This window comes from Pteropus alecto, unplaced genomic scaffold, assembly GCF_000325575.1.
Source record: "Pteropus alecto unplaced genomic scaffold, ASM32557v1 scaffold25, whole genome shotgun sequence".
Classification (NCBI taxonomy): domain Eukaryota; kingdom Metazoa; phylum Chordata; class Mammalia; order Chiroptera; family Pteropodidae; genus Pteropus; species Pteropus alecto.
The window spans coordinates 6,267,616-6,282,259 of NW_006441955.1; the positions used below are offsets into that span (position 1 = coordinate 6,267,616).

The 14,644-nt window shown below is 38.8% G+C and overlaps 1 protein-coding gene across 5 annotated transcripts in view; it reads left to right on the plus strand.

The window, feature by feature from the left end:
- Window positions 1-14,115, plus strand: part of TCEANC2 (transcription elongation factor A N-terminal and central domain containing 2) — a 31,363-nt gene extending 17,248 nt beyond the window's left edge. For all 5 annotated transcript variants that reach the window (XM_015595163.2, XM_025051919.1, XM_015595165.2 and 2 more), the window contains exons 4-5: window positions 6,081-6,274; window positions 13,085-14,115. In XM_015595163.2, coding sequence (XP_015450649.1) covers window positions 6,081-6,274; window positions 13,085-13,273 — 383 coding nt within the window. In that variant the 3' untranslated portion in view covers window positions 13,274-14,115. The remainder of the gene's footprint in view (window positions 1-6,080; window positions 6,275-13,084) is intronic.
- The last annotated feature ends 529 nt before the right edge of the window (window positions 14,116-14,644 follow it).

Below are 14,644 nucleotides of genomic sequence, written 5' to 3' on the forward strand. Positions count from 1 at the left end.
CATGCATTTTCATTTCAAGTTCCATGATCTTGTTCACTCCTTACGTGAGTCCTGTCTCCTTGAGTCATTATCAAGACTCAGGATGAGAATTTGCCGCTTTCATGGTATTTCCTTTGAAATACCATGGCTCCTTTGCCAGCTTAATTGACTCCTCTATCCTTTAGCCCTCCCTGGTGGTCCCCCTTCAGTGCTATCTTGAGACCTGTAACACTTTCATGCATTTGTTTTGTTTAGATATTTTCTGTACTTAGACCTACCTGGAGCTCCTTAAATACAGGGGTGTGTCTTTCTAAACATTGTATCCCAATGTCTAGCACAGGGCCTGGTACATACCTAGTATTTGGTAATGTTTGTTAAATGAGTGAAAGACTATTTCCTGCAAGGAATTTGTCTTAACAATGTGCTGGGATGCAGAAACCCCCTATCCTTAAGCCCAGAGGACCTGACTTAGATCATAAGACCAGCCAGTGGCACCACTTGCTTTAAAACATAAATTTCATGGAGCAAATAATGACTTTTTGCAGATCATTAACTTTCTTGATGTAGCTACTGACCAACTTGTGACCTTGGGGAGAGGTCATGCAGCTTCGTTTTTTTTCACCTGAATTAGGAGGAGGTAGGACTGTGTGATACTCAGAGGAAATAGCATAGGGTTAAAGCATGAGCTCTGGAGCCAAACTGCCTATGTTTGAAACCTGGCCCTACTTCTTACTTGGTATGTGCTTCGCAAGTTACTTAACCTCTTAGTTTCTCAGGCTCTTTACCTATAAAACAGGAATCACAATAGCACCTAACTCATAGTGTTGTCCTGAGGATCAAACAAGTTTAGGTATGTAAAGCATTTAACACAGTGACTGTCATCGTTATTGTTATCATGAATTCTTTTTGTGATCTAAAATTTATGATTTTTGCCCTGTGTTTTCTAGAAGAGGGTTCCCTAGACTCCTTCTCCTCTTTTCCAGCCCCAGACTGGACTGTTCTTCCCGCTGTCACTCTTTTTTTGGAGACTTTTTCCTCTTGCTAACAAATCTTACATCCCCCTGGGTCCCTTACAGCCTTGCCCTTCCTGAGATGGTTTCCTAGGTCTTGGCAGAGCCTCCTGACCAGTCTGGGTGGGGTTCCTGTGGGAGTTATCTATGGGATGTACTGCCCCCTGCAGGCCAGAAGCACTGACTCCACTGCCTTGCCCTGAGAGTGGAAGCCTTAGGCCCTTTGGCCACTTCTTAGGTCCTCTGCTCTTCTGATTTGGGAATACCAAGAAGGTGAACACTCCCTGTGTGCCAGTCCCTGATAACAGAGAAGTACAGGGTGTTAGTACAGGTCCTGAGGTCAGGCCACTTGTATTCAAATCCTGGTTTCCACACTTACCAGCTTTAAGACTGTGGGCAGTTATTTTGCTAAGTTTCAATTTTTCATTTATAAAAAGAGATATAAAAAAAGCATTTAATTCATTGTTTAGTTATAAAAATTAAATGAGATAATTTATATAAAATCTGGAGTAGCAAGCAGGATGAATTCTTAGCAACAGGTAAGGATTAGAAACTTTTGATTTCCCAGTACCTTTGGATTAAATTCTTTGCAGTTTCATTCTGTTATTTTGTTTGCAATTGTGTGAATTTCTCAATCAAATACATCCATATTCAAATGTAAGTAAAAAAACAATTGAAAACTAAATACGATTGTTTTTATTTAACTGTTCGATTCAGTTCAGCAAACATTTATTGATCTTTCTCTGCTAGATACTATTCTGGAAACGTGGAATAGAACTCAAAGTAAGGATTGGGTTCTGCCCTTAAGCTGTTTGCAGTTTAGAGGGGGAAGTGAGCATTTAAATATTCTAGGCAGAGGGAACAGTGAACTAAGGCACAGAAATATAAGAAGGCCAGGCAGCCTGACCCAAAATAAGGATGTGCAAGCTGCTTTCTATGGCTAGAACTTAGTGCATGGAGGTAAAGGGGTAGGAATGCTGGAGGTGAGGGGAAGGAGGAAAGAAGGCAGCATGGCGAAAGGTAAGGCCAAAGAGGTTCAAGTCATCCAGAGTTTGAATGCTATACTTAGAAATTAATTTGAGGGCAGTATAGACAGCTACCGAAAGGATTTGGTGAGGGAGTGATGTGATCAAATTGTGTTTTAAAAAGATTTTTTTTGACATCTGTAAAGAAGACTAAATGGAAGAAGACTAGACAGAACAGAGATTGGTTAGTAAATCATTGCCATAAACCTGTGGAAGGGTGATGGGGCCTGAATCAGGGCAGCAGTGAGATTGAAGAGGGAGGTCAAGAGGAAAAGAAAGAGATATAAGAAATGTTAAGAAGCCTAACATGATGGGGGAATGGTCGTGCCATTGTATAACAAGAAATACAGGAAGAGGGGCTGAGGGAGATAATAATGAATTCCATTTTCTATTATAGCAACATTGAGTTAAAGGTGCTTACAAAATAAGCAGGTAGAGATGTGCATTAGGGGACTGGATATTTGGATCTGGCGCTTAGTGAGAGCCTTTGAGGTAGAGATACATATTTGATAGTGATCTGCTTGTAGATGGTGGTTGGACCACAGATTATTCATGGGAAGGCAGGTGAAGAAAGAACGGAAGAGGCCAAGGACAATGCAGGTGGGGTTCACAGGTAATTAAAGGTTGAGATTGCAGCCAGCAGAAGAGATAGAGAAGGAAGAGGAGAACCAGTAACAGGTTGTGTCTCAAAGCGGTGGAAGTGAATATTTCAGAAGGAGGAAGGCAGCAGTGTGAGACGCCACAGAGGGATCGCGTAACATCAGGATGGAGAAGGTCTATTGGATTCCACAGGTAGAAGGACTCTGTTTGAGAGACTTCTGTGTCTTCATTTCTCAGTGCCTTTCTTGAGAGAAAAGGATAATATGGGGAACACATGAAGAGAACGCTCTCTGTTCTGAAGAAACCTGAATGCACCTCTATTATAACACAGCCTGCCTGCACTGTTAGGATTGCTTACAGGTTGAGCCAACACACAAGATTATGAGCTGAACTGCATAGATACACATAGTCCCACTACTCAGAGGAGAGCCACTAATGATTTCATTATAAATTCTTTTAGACTTTTTCCTCTCTATATAAACAAACATATGTGTTTATATGTGTACACACATGTAATTTTAAAAATAAATACTGGCTTATATTGTATTATACTGTGCTCTTCTGAGAACCTACTTTTTTCACTTAACTGAATAAAGTGATTATTTTTCCATGTTACTACATGTTGAGCTAGTCTAGTCTTTAAGGGCTACAAAGCATTTATTGTTTGAATTGACTATAATTTATTTAACAAATTGGACCCTTAATGATGAGTTCGTAGGTTGTTTCTAGCTTTTCACTACCGCAAACAATACCGGAATGAATATTTTCGTACACATACCTTCTTTGCACACTTTGGCAGGGTGAGTGTAGGTTAAATTCTAGGGACTGTGTCTTTCTCATCTCTGTACCCTCAACACAAAGCATAAAGTGGGTGCTTAGTAAAAATATTACAATGCCCTGAATTTAGTTCTTTGAGTTCCTGCAGTGTCTCGTTTATCTTTTTATTTTTAGTATCTGTAATCATAACCAATAACACAAAAATTTGTTCGCTGAACAAATAATCTCAAGGATATGGAGAACTCTACTGAGAAAAGGGAAGTATTAAGTAGTGACCAGCTTTTAAGTGTTGTGTGTTTCAGAAGCACCTCATTCTCATTGCCAGCTAGGAAGCACCTTGAGACATTCCTGATGAGTGCTCTGCATTCCTCCTCCTCCTTCCCCTTGTGGTGAGTGTTGATGTACTCTTTTCCCTGGGCAGGAGAGAGGCTAGATGAAATTTCTTGGCAGATAATTGGGTAGAGTGAGAAGTTAAAGACTTGTCTTCCCTTCAGAGTTACATTTCTTTTTTACCTGCAGGATGTTCTTCCCAGAACCTTAAAAGTAGGGTCATTTTTTTGTTCAGCTCTGCATGTGACTAGTGCCTAGCATAGTACCCAGTGCAAAGAGTAGGCCTTAAGCAAATGTGTGGAGAGTAAATGAATCATTAAGTGTTAGGCTACGAGGTTGGCATAATTTGGGAAACTTTCTAAATGTTTTCAACCATTTCTCCAAATTTAAATCCTTTTTCTGCCTCTATTTGTTCAATGATAACTCTTTTATTATATATTAAATTCTTATGTACATTAGGGTCTAGTCCTGAGCTTCAATTTTTATTCAATAGGTCCATCTTTTTTTGATGCTAATCCTTATAATTTTAATTATAGTTGCTTTATAATATGTTCTACTCTCTTATAAGGCTACTTATACCTCATAATTCCTCTTTTTCAAAATAGTATTTTATACTTTTGCAAATTTGTATTTCAAAAAATATGTCTAGAAATAATTATATTCTAATAAAAACAGCCTCTCGAGAATTTTTATTAAGATTACATTAAATCTGCGAATAAATTTCTATATTGGCATCCTTACTAATCTTTCCATTACATAATATGGTAATTTACCCCTTTTATTCAAATCTTGTTACATATTTTAATAAAAATATGTTATTTTTCATATGGGCCTCTCATTCCACCAATATTTACTCTCCTGATCCCTACCTCCTGCCACTGTGCTCTCTGCTAGAGATACAGAGATGAACATGTCAAAGCTCTTACCCTTGAGGAGCTCTCTTTGGCACTCACAAGAGATAAAACTGTTCTAATTACAACTAATTATAATAATTATTGTGTTAAACAAAAGCCCAAGGTGCTACAGGAGCACAGGGGAGAGGTACCAACCAGGACCAGGAGTATTAAGGAAGACTTCATAGAGGCGGGGACTCCTGTACTGAGTCTTAAAGACAGAGTGGAAGTTAACTGGATAAAGTGGGAAGAAAGTATTCCAGGCAGAAAGAATGTTCATTGGAGTATATATTCAGAAATAGAGCCAAGAAAAAATATTGAAGCGTTTCAGTAGCTGCAAGTAGCTGGAGTATAGGGCGACAGTGGGATAGTAGCTGGAAATGAAGCTAGAAAACAGGTGCGTGGTGGCAGATTTGGAAAGGACTTGTGTGACTTAAAGATAGGAGTTTGGATATAGGATTGAAAGATTTAAATGGAGCAGAGAAATTAGATTTATGTTTTAGAAAAAAATCTCCCTAAAACGGAATATAATAAAGTTAAATAAAGGCCACTCTGGCTACTTTAGAAGATGGCATTAAGGGGTTGTAAACATATCACACATTTGGTAGTTTGGACTCAAAAGATTATTAATTTATAGCAGTCCGTGACCTTACTCCATTTTTTAAAAAAATGCTGTTGACTGTTATAGAAACCAGGTCTTTTTTTCTGTAGAATGTGCCACATTCTGGACTTGTCTGTTTTCTCATACTATAATTTAATTTATTCCTCTGTCTCCCATATTTTCTATAAACGAGAGGTTAGCTTTGAATGACTCGTTGGATTCTGGTTCATCTTTTCTTTGGGAGGAGGGTGCAAGAATATGTCATAGGTAGGGTTGTGGAGGGCTACGTCTGTCTCATAATCTCACTCTAAGAATGCTAATGGATCAGTGGTTCAAGTGATGACAGCTCATGCCTCCATTATGAAGTTCCCCATCAACCTTTCATTGAATGATTTCATCCACTGATGATTATTACTTGAGTGAATTATTTCATCATGGGTTAGAAATTTCTTTAAATTCGGTCAATCTCTTCACATTTATTAGCTGAATAAAGAACATTCCCTCAATAACTAGAGCTATTTGGTCGTCCTGAAATATAATATGTATCGAAATGATAAGGTAAATGCTTAATTCATTTTCTTTTATTGCAATTTGTGGATTAAGGAGTTGGTACCTTAGTTGTTCTGTTTTAAGTATCTATTGATCATGCTTCTGTTCTATGACTTATTGCATTGGGTAATCCACTGATTCTCCTCCAGTGATTATCTTGTTATCTCAGCCTTGGAGAAATGGTCTTCATTTCCACAAGACCCAATATATCCTTAGGTATGTGAATGACTAGGTGCCCCACACACATCAGTCCATCTAGTCCTGAACTTTTCAGAAGAAGACAGAACAACTTTTGGTTTCTCTCATCTTTTTCTAGGTCATACTGTAAACAAGATGCGTCAACACTCAGATTCAGAAGTCGCTTGTCTCGCCAGAGAAGTTTACACTGAGTGGAGAACTTTCATTGAGAAACATTCTAATAAACCTTCTATTGAAGTACGAAGTGATCCCAAAACCGAGACATTTAGGAAAAACGCCCAGAAATTAATCTCAGAAGCCTTGGAATTAGAGGTAATGTCTGGTTGGAATGTGATTACTAAGCGCTCTTGGTTAAGTGGCCTCACATTTTTCATAATGAACCTGCATAGTCTTAGTGCCATGGCTTTATTCCAACTGCTTTTCTTTAAGGGTTCTGGGTTTATAATCATTCTGGGAGACAGTGTTATAGAAAGGAATTAGCAAGACCTGTATTCAAACTCCGGCTCTGGAAAATGTACTAGTTGTGGCACCTTATGCAAATTCCTCAACATTTCTAAGATTTGATTTTTTATCTGTAAAATTATTATAATTCCTACTACCTAAGTTTACTGGAAAGAGTAAATGAACCATTTATACAAAAGAATAGTATAGTATCTGGTGATTAGAAGTCACTTACAAATATTGGTTCCTTCCCATTTAAAATTCTTTTCCTTCCCACTGAAGCAAAAAATCTGGGATGAACTCTTATGGAATATCAATGGCAAAATAAATAGCATCTCTTGAAAAGACTCTACTCCCCCATTTTTTTGTCCACACTCATAACTTTAGTTTTAAAGCATATAATCAATCGGCTAGACATAATTCCCATCATCTTCATAGCCAACAGTTCAGATGATATTAGTGGTTTGAGGTATACATGCTAGAGGGTTTTCGCTCATTAACAATAATATTAATCACCGTCATCATCAAACAAATTCTATAAGTCAATTAATACTCTGGGAAAATCAGATATAACATCCATATTTTTTCTTCTTAGGATATCCCTATAAAAAAGAATAATTTAATATTATTAACAAAAGAAGCATTTCAGAAGTCTGGTTTAAATGCTAGATCTGCTACTGCATTCTCTGAAAAAAATATTATAACATTTCTATTTCAATTATGCATCCACAGAAGGCAAATGGACTTGTAGTGTATTGTTTACCTTTTTAAAATAAAGTTTTAGGCTTTTTGTTTGTTTTTTTAATTTTATTTTATTAGTTTCAAATATACAGTACATTGATTAGACATTTACATAGTTTATAAAACGATTCCCCTAATTGCTCTTTCTCTCCTCTGAGTTTTGTTTATTTTTAAATATAAACTTATGATAGAAAATGAGAAAAATATAGAAAAGGAAAATAAGATCATCATTGAACTTAGCACCCAGACATAATCTTGTTAGCATTTCGGTGTATTTTCTGTTGGTAAATTATTATAGCTTTTTAAATGAATGCTGGGCAAATTATGATTATCCCTGATTATTAAGAGCCAATTATATGCCAAATGTTCCATAGTACAAAATTGATAATTATTTACATTTGTGTTGTGTTTTTAATCTTGATCAATATCAGTGTCATTTAGTATATCCTTTTCTATATATCTTTATTTTTTCATTGTTATAATTTTTGATGTCTGTTTGATAGGTCAGTGAATTGTTTGTTATTCTGTTAAGTTTGCTTACCTTTTCCTGAAGGAGGCATTAATATGATTATTAAACCCTTGAAAGACAGAAAAAATATGAAGATTGTAAGTCTAATTTTCCAGAGTATTGATTAGTCAGCAAGACTTGCTATTTGGTAGTTTAAATAAAGTTTATTTTTTAAATAAACCAAAATTATTACGGAAACATAGAGTGTGGGTATATAATATGTAGTTAATGTGGTGGTAAATACCAGTTCCCTGTGGTATCTTTTTAAGTAAATGATAATAACGAAGCAATGCTTGTAAGGATTAATGAGCAGTTTGCCTGCTGTATTAAACTCCATAATAATTATCCTTTTAGTTTATCCATTAATTATCCTTTAAATGGCACATCAAGTGGTAAGCACTCAAGTGTTACAAAGCTAAGTTAAAAAAGTGATACATTCGTTAGTGCTATCCAACGTAATTGGAAGAAATATCAGATTAAGCATAGCTGAATGGTTTCATTCCCAAAGAGTAAATTTAAAAAATTAAAAGTATGCATCTTACTGTCTTTGGCCCCACCCCCACCCCCCAAAAAATCAATCAATCTGTTCCTTTCATAAACAGTATTTGATAGTAATTTTATCAGTTTGGTACGTCAGAAAATTATAAACACTTTTACAGAAAGTTAACTCTTAGCACCTATCATCATCTGAAACATTTCCATATTAGGGTAAATCAGTGACTCACCTAATCCACTATCTGGTTTTTGACAGTAACCAATGTTGAGAACGTTCAAATCAGACATCAGATCTCCATAAATGTACTTTATTAGGCATTAGTAAAAACCGTTGGGTAAGTTATTGGCCCAATGACTAAAAAATCTTTACAATTTGATCCTAGTATGCGTTTTTGCAGATGTACTCATTACATTAAGGATAAGGAAGAGTTGGGGATTTTGTTTGTTTCAGTCATATTCTTTAGTAGTGAAAGCCACAGATGATGAATACACACACACAGCCAAATGCATCTCTTTATTACTCTACAGATCATGCTTTCTAGATTCATGGATTGTTTCCTGTTCTAGGAATAATGGAACAGATGAATAAAAACTCCATTGTTGAGACTGTGGCTCCATTCCCCTTTACTTTCTCTCTTCCGGATCTTCTTTGTTCTTCCCTGTCTTTTAGATCTTCCCTCATATGAACGTCCCCTGTGGTGTCATTCTCTTACTTCCCCTTCCTCATTATCCACTCTCCTTCCTACCTCATGGCCTGTGATCATTTTCCTATTATGTCATTAAAAAAAATGAACCCGATTCTCAAAGTGAGCCTGTATCATTAAGAGTTATGAAACACTGGCTGGTTGGCCCAGTTGGTTGTCAGATGGTGCTAATGAGATCCAGGTCAGGGGTACATCCCCATATGGGACTGTTAGTTTTTTCTTTGTTTAATGGCCTCAGACTGCACCTCTGGCTTTGACCAGCTCTTTCATAAATGTATTCAAGTGGTCAAAAAGGAATGTAGGTAGGTACGTACAAATCCAATCATACTATGTGTGCTAAAACTCACACAAAGTTTTTTTTCCAGTAGATATTCAGTACAACAAATGTTTAGTACTACTGCTACTAGTGTCAGAGGAGACTACAGACATAAGTGAGTTACATGCCCTATCTTAAGAAAGCTTACTGTCCCCTGGCTAAGAGCCTATAAATGACTAATATGAGGCAAGATGAAATATATCTGAAATAGTGGTACTAGCAAGTGGTGTAGATACACAAAGAACAGAATGTGAAATCCGATGGAGGAATCTGGGACGGTTTCATGGAAGAGATGGCAATTGAGCTGGCCTTTGTAAAGGGATAGGATTCCGCTAACTAAAAAATACATATAAAATAGGAACATCATGTTTCATCTTATCTGCTACGTATAGGATGTTAGTGAAAAAGCAGGAAAGGAGGGTGGTTACATGGGAGAAAAAGGACAATCATCTCACAAATATTTACTGAACACTTACTATTTGCCAATACCTATACTAGGCAGGGGGAATTTAGAAGCGAATCCAACACAGTATTAGCCCTAGAGGGGCTCACAGTCTTCTCAGGTAGATAGATACTGCAAATAAACAGTTACAGCACAACGTGGGAAGTTCTGCACTTAAGTTAAACACATGAAGAAGACCTTGTTCTCTTGCTTTTAATGGGCTTACAGATGTGGCAGACATCACTAATTGATTATGACACCATTTCCCACTGAGGCCGGAATCCTTGATGAAAGACAGCTTTAGGTGGTCATGTTTTATATCTTCTCCCAGATATAGCCAATTTGTCCAAGATTGGACAACTGAATAACTCACAGGTACAAAAAGATAAGGAAGACAAATCAGATTCTCTGTGTCTTGAAAAATATGGACTACGAAATACTAAGAAAGCAACAGTGGGAGTGTTAAAACAGAAGGGATGTTGGAGTTATGAGGAAGCAGAAGCTGTAGGTAGAGATGTGTAGAATATGGGGAAAGAATAAGGCAGTTGGAATTGGTAATGAGTAAGGCAAATGGAGAGGAGCAAAAACCTGTGAGGAGGAGACCAGGCAGATCATGAGAGACACAGAGAAGGGATATGGTTCCTAAATAAAGCCCTAGGTTTCTTACAGTGTTCCTATTTCCATTCCCATCCTATAGATGCATCTCACAACAAAACGCTTTTTTCTCAAGGTCTCAGTGAGACTCTGGTCCTTTCACCCAAAAAGGCTTGCCTAAATCACCAGGTTAGGACCGACCCATTGGAAAAGACTCAACAACTTGGATAGGTTTGGGTAATCCATTAAAATCCGTAAGATAGGCATTTTTCACTTTGTGCAATGAACTTGTTATATACAAGCGTTCGTGGTGAGTCATTTTCCCTTATAATTTACATTTTAATATCACTGTTTTTCTTCATTTCTTCATTCCAGTTGGCCTTCATTTAATAAGAAGCATGCATGAGAATTGTTAGATACTTGCTCCCGATTCCCATCACTTTGCTGGTAGAGCACCTATTCCACTACCCCGTGGTCGTCTGTGTACATGCCGTCTCCTTTCTAGGCTGTGAGTTCCTGGAGGTCAGGGGTCTGGGCATTTCTGCTCAGTGTCCCCAATACCCTACTACTCAGGCCAGACTCAGAGTAGCAGCTCAGTAACTATTTGCTGAATAAAGTATGTATGAGTATTTAGTTATGTGAATTCCAAGGCATTCTCAGAGTTCTTTTTATTTTTGTGTGTATACAGCAATTTGATGGAATGGCCATGACCTGTTTTGCAAGGTACATATTATACGCTCTTTCCCCTAACAACCAGTCCCCTCCAAAAAAAAAAAAAAAAAGACTTTTTTTCTTCACAGTTAAACTAAGTGAATCTCTAAACAGTCAGTGACTAACCATCCTCACAATGGAATAAGGAGTCGCTCTGGCAAATGCTGCTGGACATGTGCTGGGCAGACATCGGCCACCATTCCAGCCTCCTAAAGTAATCTGCTACCAGGGCTGCCTCAGGCCAGGGGCTAGTTCACTGCCCACCGAGGAGGCCATGGAAAGCTCAAGGAGAGCCATGTCACCAAATCTGCTCACTCCAGCACAGGCCTAGATGATCAGTCATCAGGACCAAACTTCCCTGAACATCTTTTATCTGCTACACCTCAGCGGATATCTGTGCCTGGATATTCATTCTCTCTGTCACTCTCTCTCTCAATCTTATTCTGTTCTCTGCTTGGTCCTTATTTCTTCCAAGTTTCTTCCTTCTGTTTGTTTTGGTGTGTCTGCTTCTTATGTTGGGATATTTTATCAAATGTTAGGTGATCCTTTTTTATTTTTGGTGCATTTTTTTCTTTAAACTTTTCTTTTTAAATAGAAGTATAGTACATATATCGAAAAAGTACACGAAAGATAGATGTACAGCTCAGTGAATTTATCACAAAGCAGATGCCCACTTTACCTACCCAGATCCTGCTCATTACCCAGGTCCTAGGTTAGACATTACTTCTTCCCGAAGCCAGGTGCTACCCTCCTGGGTTGGGTCCCTTTGCCATAGCTCTGCACCCCAGCACATTTTCCTTTCCCCATTCCTAGCACTCAGTACTCTTATAATCTCTATTTACTGCCTGTCTCTTAATAGACCATATTCTCCATGGAGTCACTGTGCCCACCTTGTTTGCTGCTTTTTCCTCTGCCCAAGCACAAACCCTGGCACATAGTAAATGCCGAATAAATATTCTAATGAAGGGGAAAAAAGTCAGTGAGAGAAATTTATGTCATGTATTTAAGGAACTCACTATCAGGTCAGGTGAGACACACAAAAAATAGATCATTATAATGTAATAATGACTAAGGCAAGCTCAGAACATTGTGACAGCTCAAAGAACTTCAGTCCTCTAAGCTAGGATTTGTTTTTTGTTTTGTTTTGTTTTGTTTGCATTTTGCTTTTTAGCTAAGCTTCGACATACAAATAGGAATGTGTTTCTTAGGGAAAGTGTGCCTTGCAGAGGGAACATGTACCTGGCCAGAGGCATAGAGGTATATAAAAGCAGCTGAGCAGGCACGGGCTGGGCTGTGGTCAGGACTGGGTAGGGGAATAGTGGGAGATGAGTCTGGAAAGGAAGGTAGAGCTGAGGGGCTTCCTGACAAGCAGCCCGGCCTGGCCTGGATCCAGACCATGTGAACAGGGTCCCAGACCTGTCCTGCTTTGATTGCTCGTGTGACCTCAGGAGGGCTTGAGCCTGAGCCAGACCACCCTAGAATCACTACAGGTTCCATCTCCCAAGCTTGTTCTGCTTAGGTGACCCTGCAAGGGTCACCCGAACTCAACTGGTCTCAAAATGTTGAGAGGGCAGTTAGTATGGCGAAAGGGAAGAAACATGAACCTTGGAGCTGGGTCAGAGTCCCAGCTCTGCCTCTTAGTAATTATAAGACCTTGAATCTTTATGTTTTAACCCATTTCCTCGTCTGTAAAATGAAATAATAGGAGTTGTGAGCATTAAATGTGAAAAGTGATTTATAACTGCTCTACACACATATTAAGATCCAGACCCAGTGTTTCTAAAATACCGTAAGGGGTTAAACGGCACTTTTAAAACAAAACAAAGTATAAACTGTTATACTGATTTATTATCCTTGGTCTTCGTTTCCTGGTTGGTAAAGTACGGGGCTGGTACCCATTGCTTAGTTCAGGCCAGTTTCCTGTTATAATGGCAAATATTACCACCCGGCAGGGGTTGTGAATGAGGTCCCTGTCACAAAGCACATGGCCTTGTTCCTTAATTGCCAGGGTGGAATTAATTTGCTCTTCCTGTTTCTCTTGTGACAGGAAGTAGATGTCCTTGAATTTCAGTTGATTAATGGAGGCCTCTGAGCAGAGTGCTTCAGCCTCTCTCGCTTTTAATCCGTATGCAATGCAAGGCCCTAATTTGATAATTTTGCTGTTTTTTAGATGGATCACCTACTGGTTGAAAATATTGAGCGGGAAACGTTTCATCTCTGCTCCCGCCTCATTAATGGGCCATACCGGCGGACGGTGAGAGCCCTGGTCTTCACATTAAAGCACCGAGCTGAAATCCGGGCTCAGGTGAAGAACGGCTCACTGCCGGTCGGCACGTTTGTACAGACCCACAAAAAGTGACCTGAAGATGGTTCTAACCCTGGGCTGAGCAGAAAGGAAATGTCATTCAAAGACTCTTTTGAGTTTGGGTGATGGCTGATGCTGGCTGTGCTGAATTTTCCCATGGTGCCATTCCTTCAGACAGAGGATGCAGAGAGCCCTGGGAGACAGGCCTGCAGGAAATGCTTCATTAGCTGTAGTACACTGGTGCTGCCTAACAGGACATGCACTAGCTGTCACTAGGAAGCGCTGCTGTGCGGTTGCCATCACCCAACACAGCGAAAAGGTGATGGATTTCACTGCGAGTGTGCCAAGGACACCTCTAAACTTCCCCCATGTCAGGCAGATGAAGTTAGTACTTTATTTCGCCACCCTGCAGGTAACTGAAACTCAATTACTGCTGCCGCTCACTCGGTTCCATCCCCCTGAGTTTAGATAGCTCTGGTGCCTCTCAGAACTCCCCTGTCTGTTCTCTTTTCTCTACCCCAGGGGTGAGCCTGCCGGAGCCAGCCAACTACCCCTTCTTCCCAGAACTCACTTATCTGAACATTTCAGCTCTCCCTGGAAGACCTTCTGCGCTGGTCTCTGGAGCCCCCATGCTGAGGCTTCTAATGAGGAACTGGCCTGAAGCTTCCCCACATCTTGGGGTTTATTTGAATATGTTGGCTCTTTCAGTTTAGGGCTCTATAGAAGATAATAACATGATGAAATTCCTCTTGAAATGAATTACTGTAGTAGAAAAATTACATGCATATAGATTTTAAAATGAAATACCTCTATATAGGTCTGCTCGAACAACTATGTAAATGATATTTGCTTTTTTAAAGTAATAATAAACTGAGACTTTTTTTTCCAAAACAAAAGATATGGCTTGTTTATTGGAAAGGGTTTTGGGTTGAGAAAAAGTATAGTTGGTGACAAGAATTTGAGAGAGATAGCGAGACCCAAGGAAGGTTTTTTCAGGTTAGGGGAGACAAGAGCATGTTTGTAATCTGAAAAGAAGGAGCCAATAAAATGGGAGAGATTTAAAATACAAAAAAAGGGGAGGGGGATGGGTTAAAAGCAAGGACAGAAGGGAAGGATAACATCGTCTACCTTCTAAGTGCTAAATACTTTTCCTGATATAGTTTATTAGCATTTACATTGATCTTTATATCATTTTTAAAACTCCTATTTAGTCTTTCTCTCGTTATATTACTAGGTATAGTTTAAGTTTTTAGATTTCTTCATTTATTTGGCAATCATTTATTGAGCATGCATAGCATGGGGTACTGTATATATCTACCTAGCAGGAGCTACAAGTAGAAGTATCTTGTTCAGTTTCCCACCGCCAGGAAGTAACTGGAGCTAGAATAATAATTAAGCACCTACCATTTGCTCAGCACAGTGATA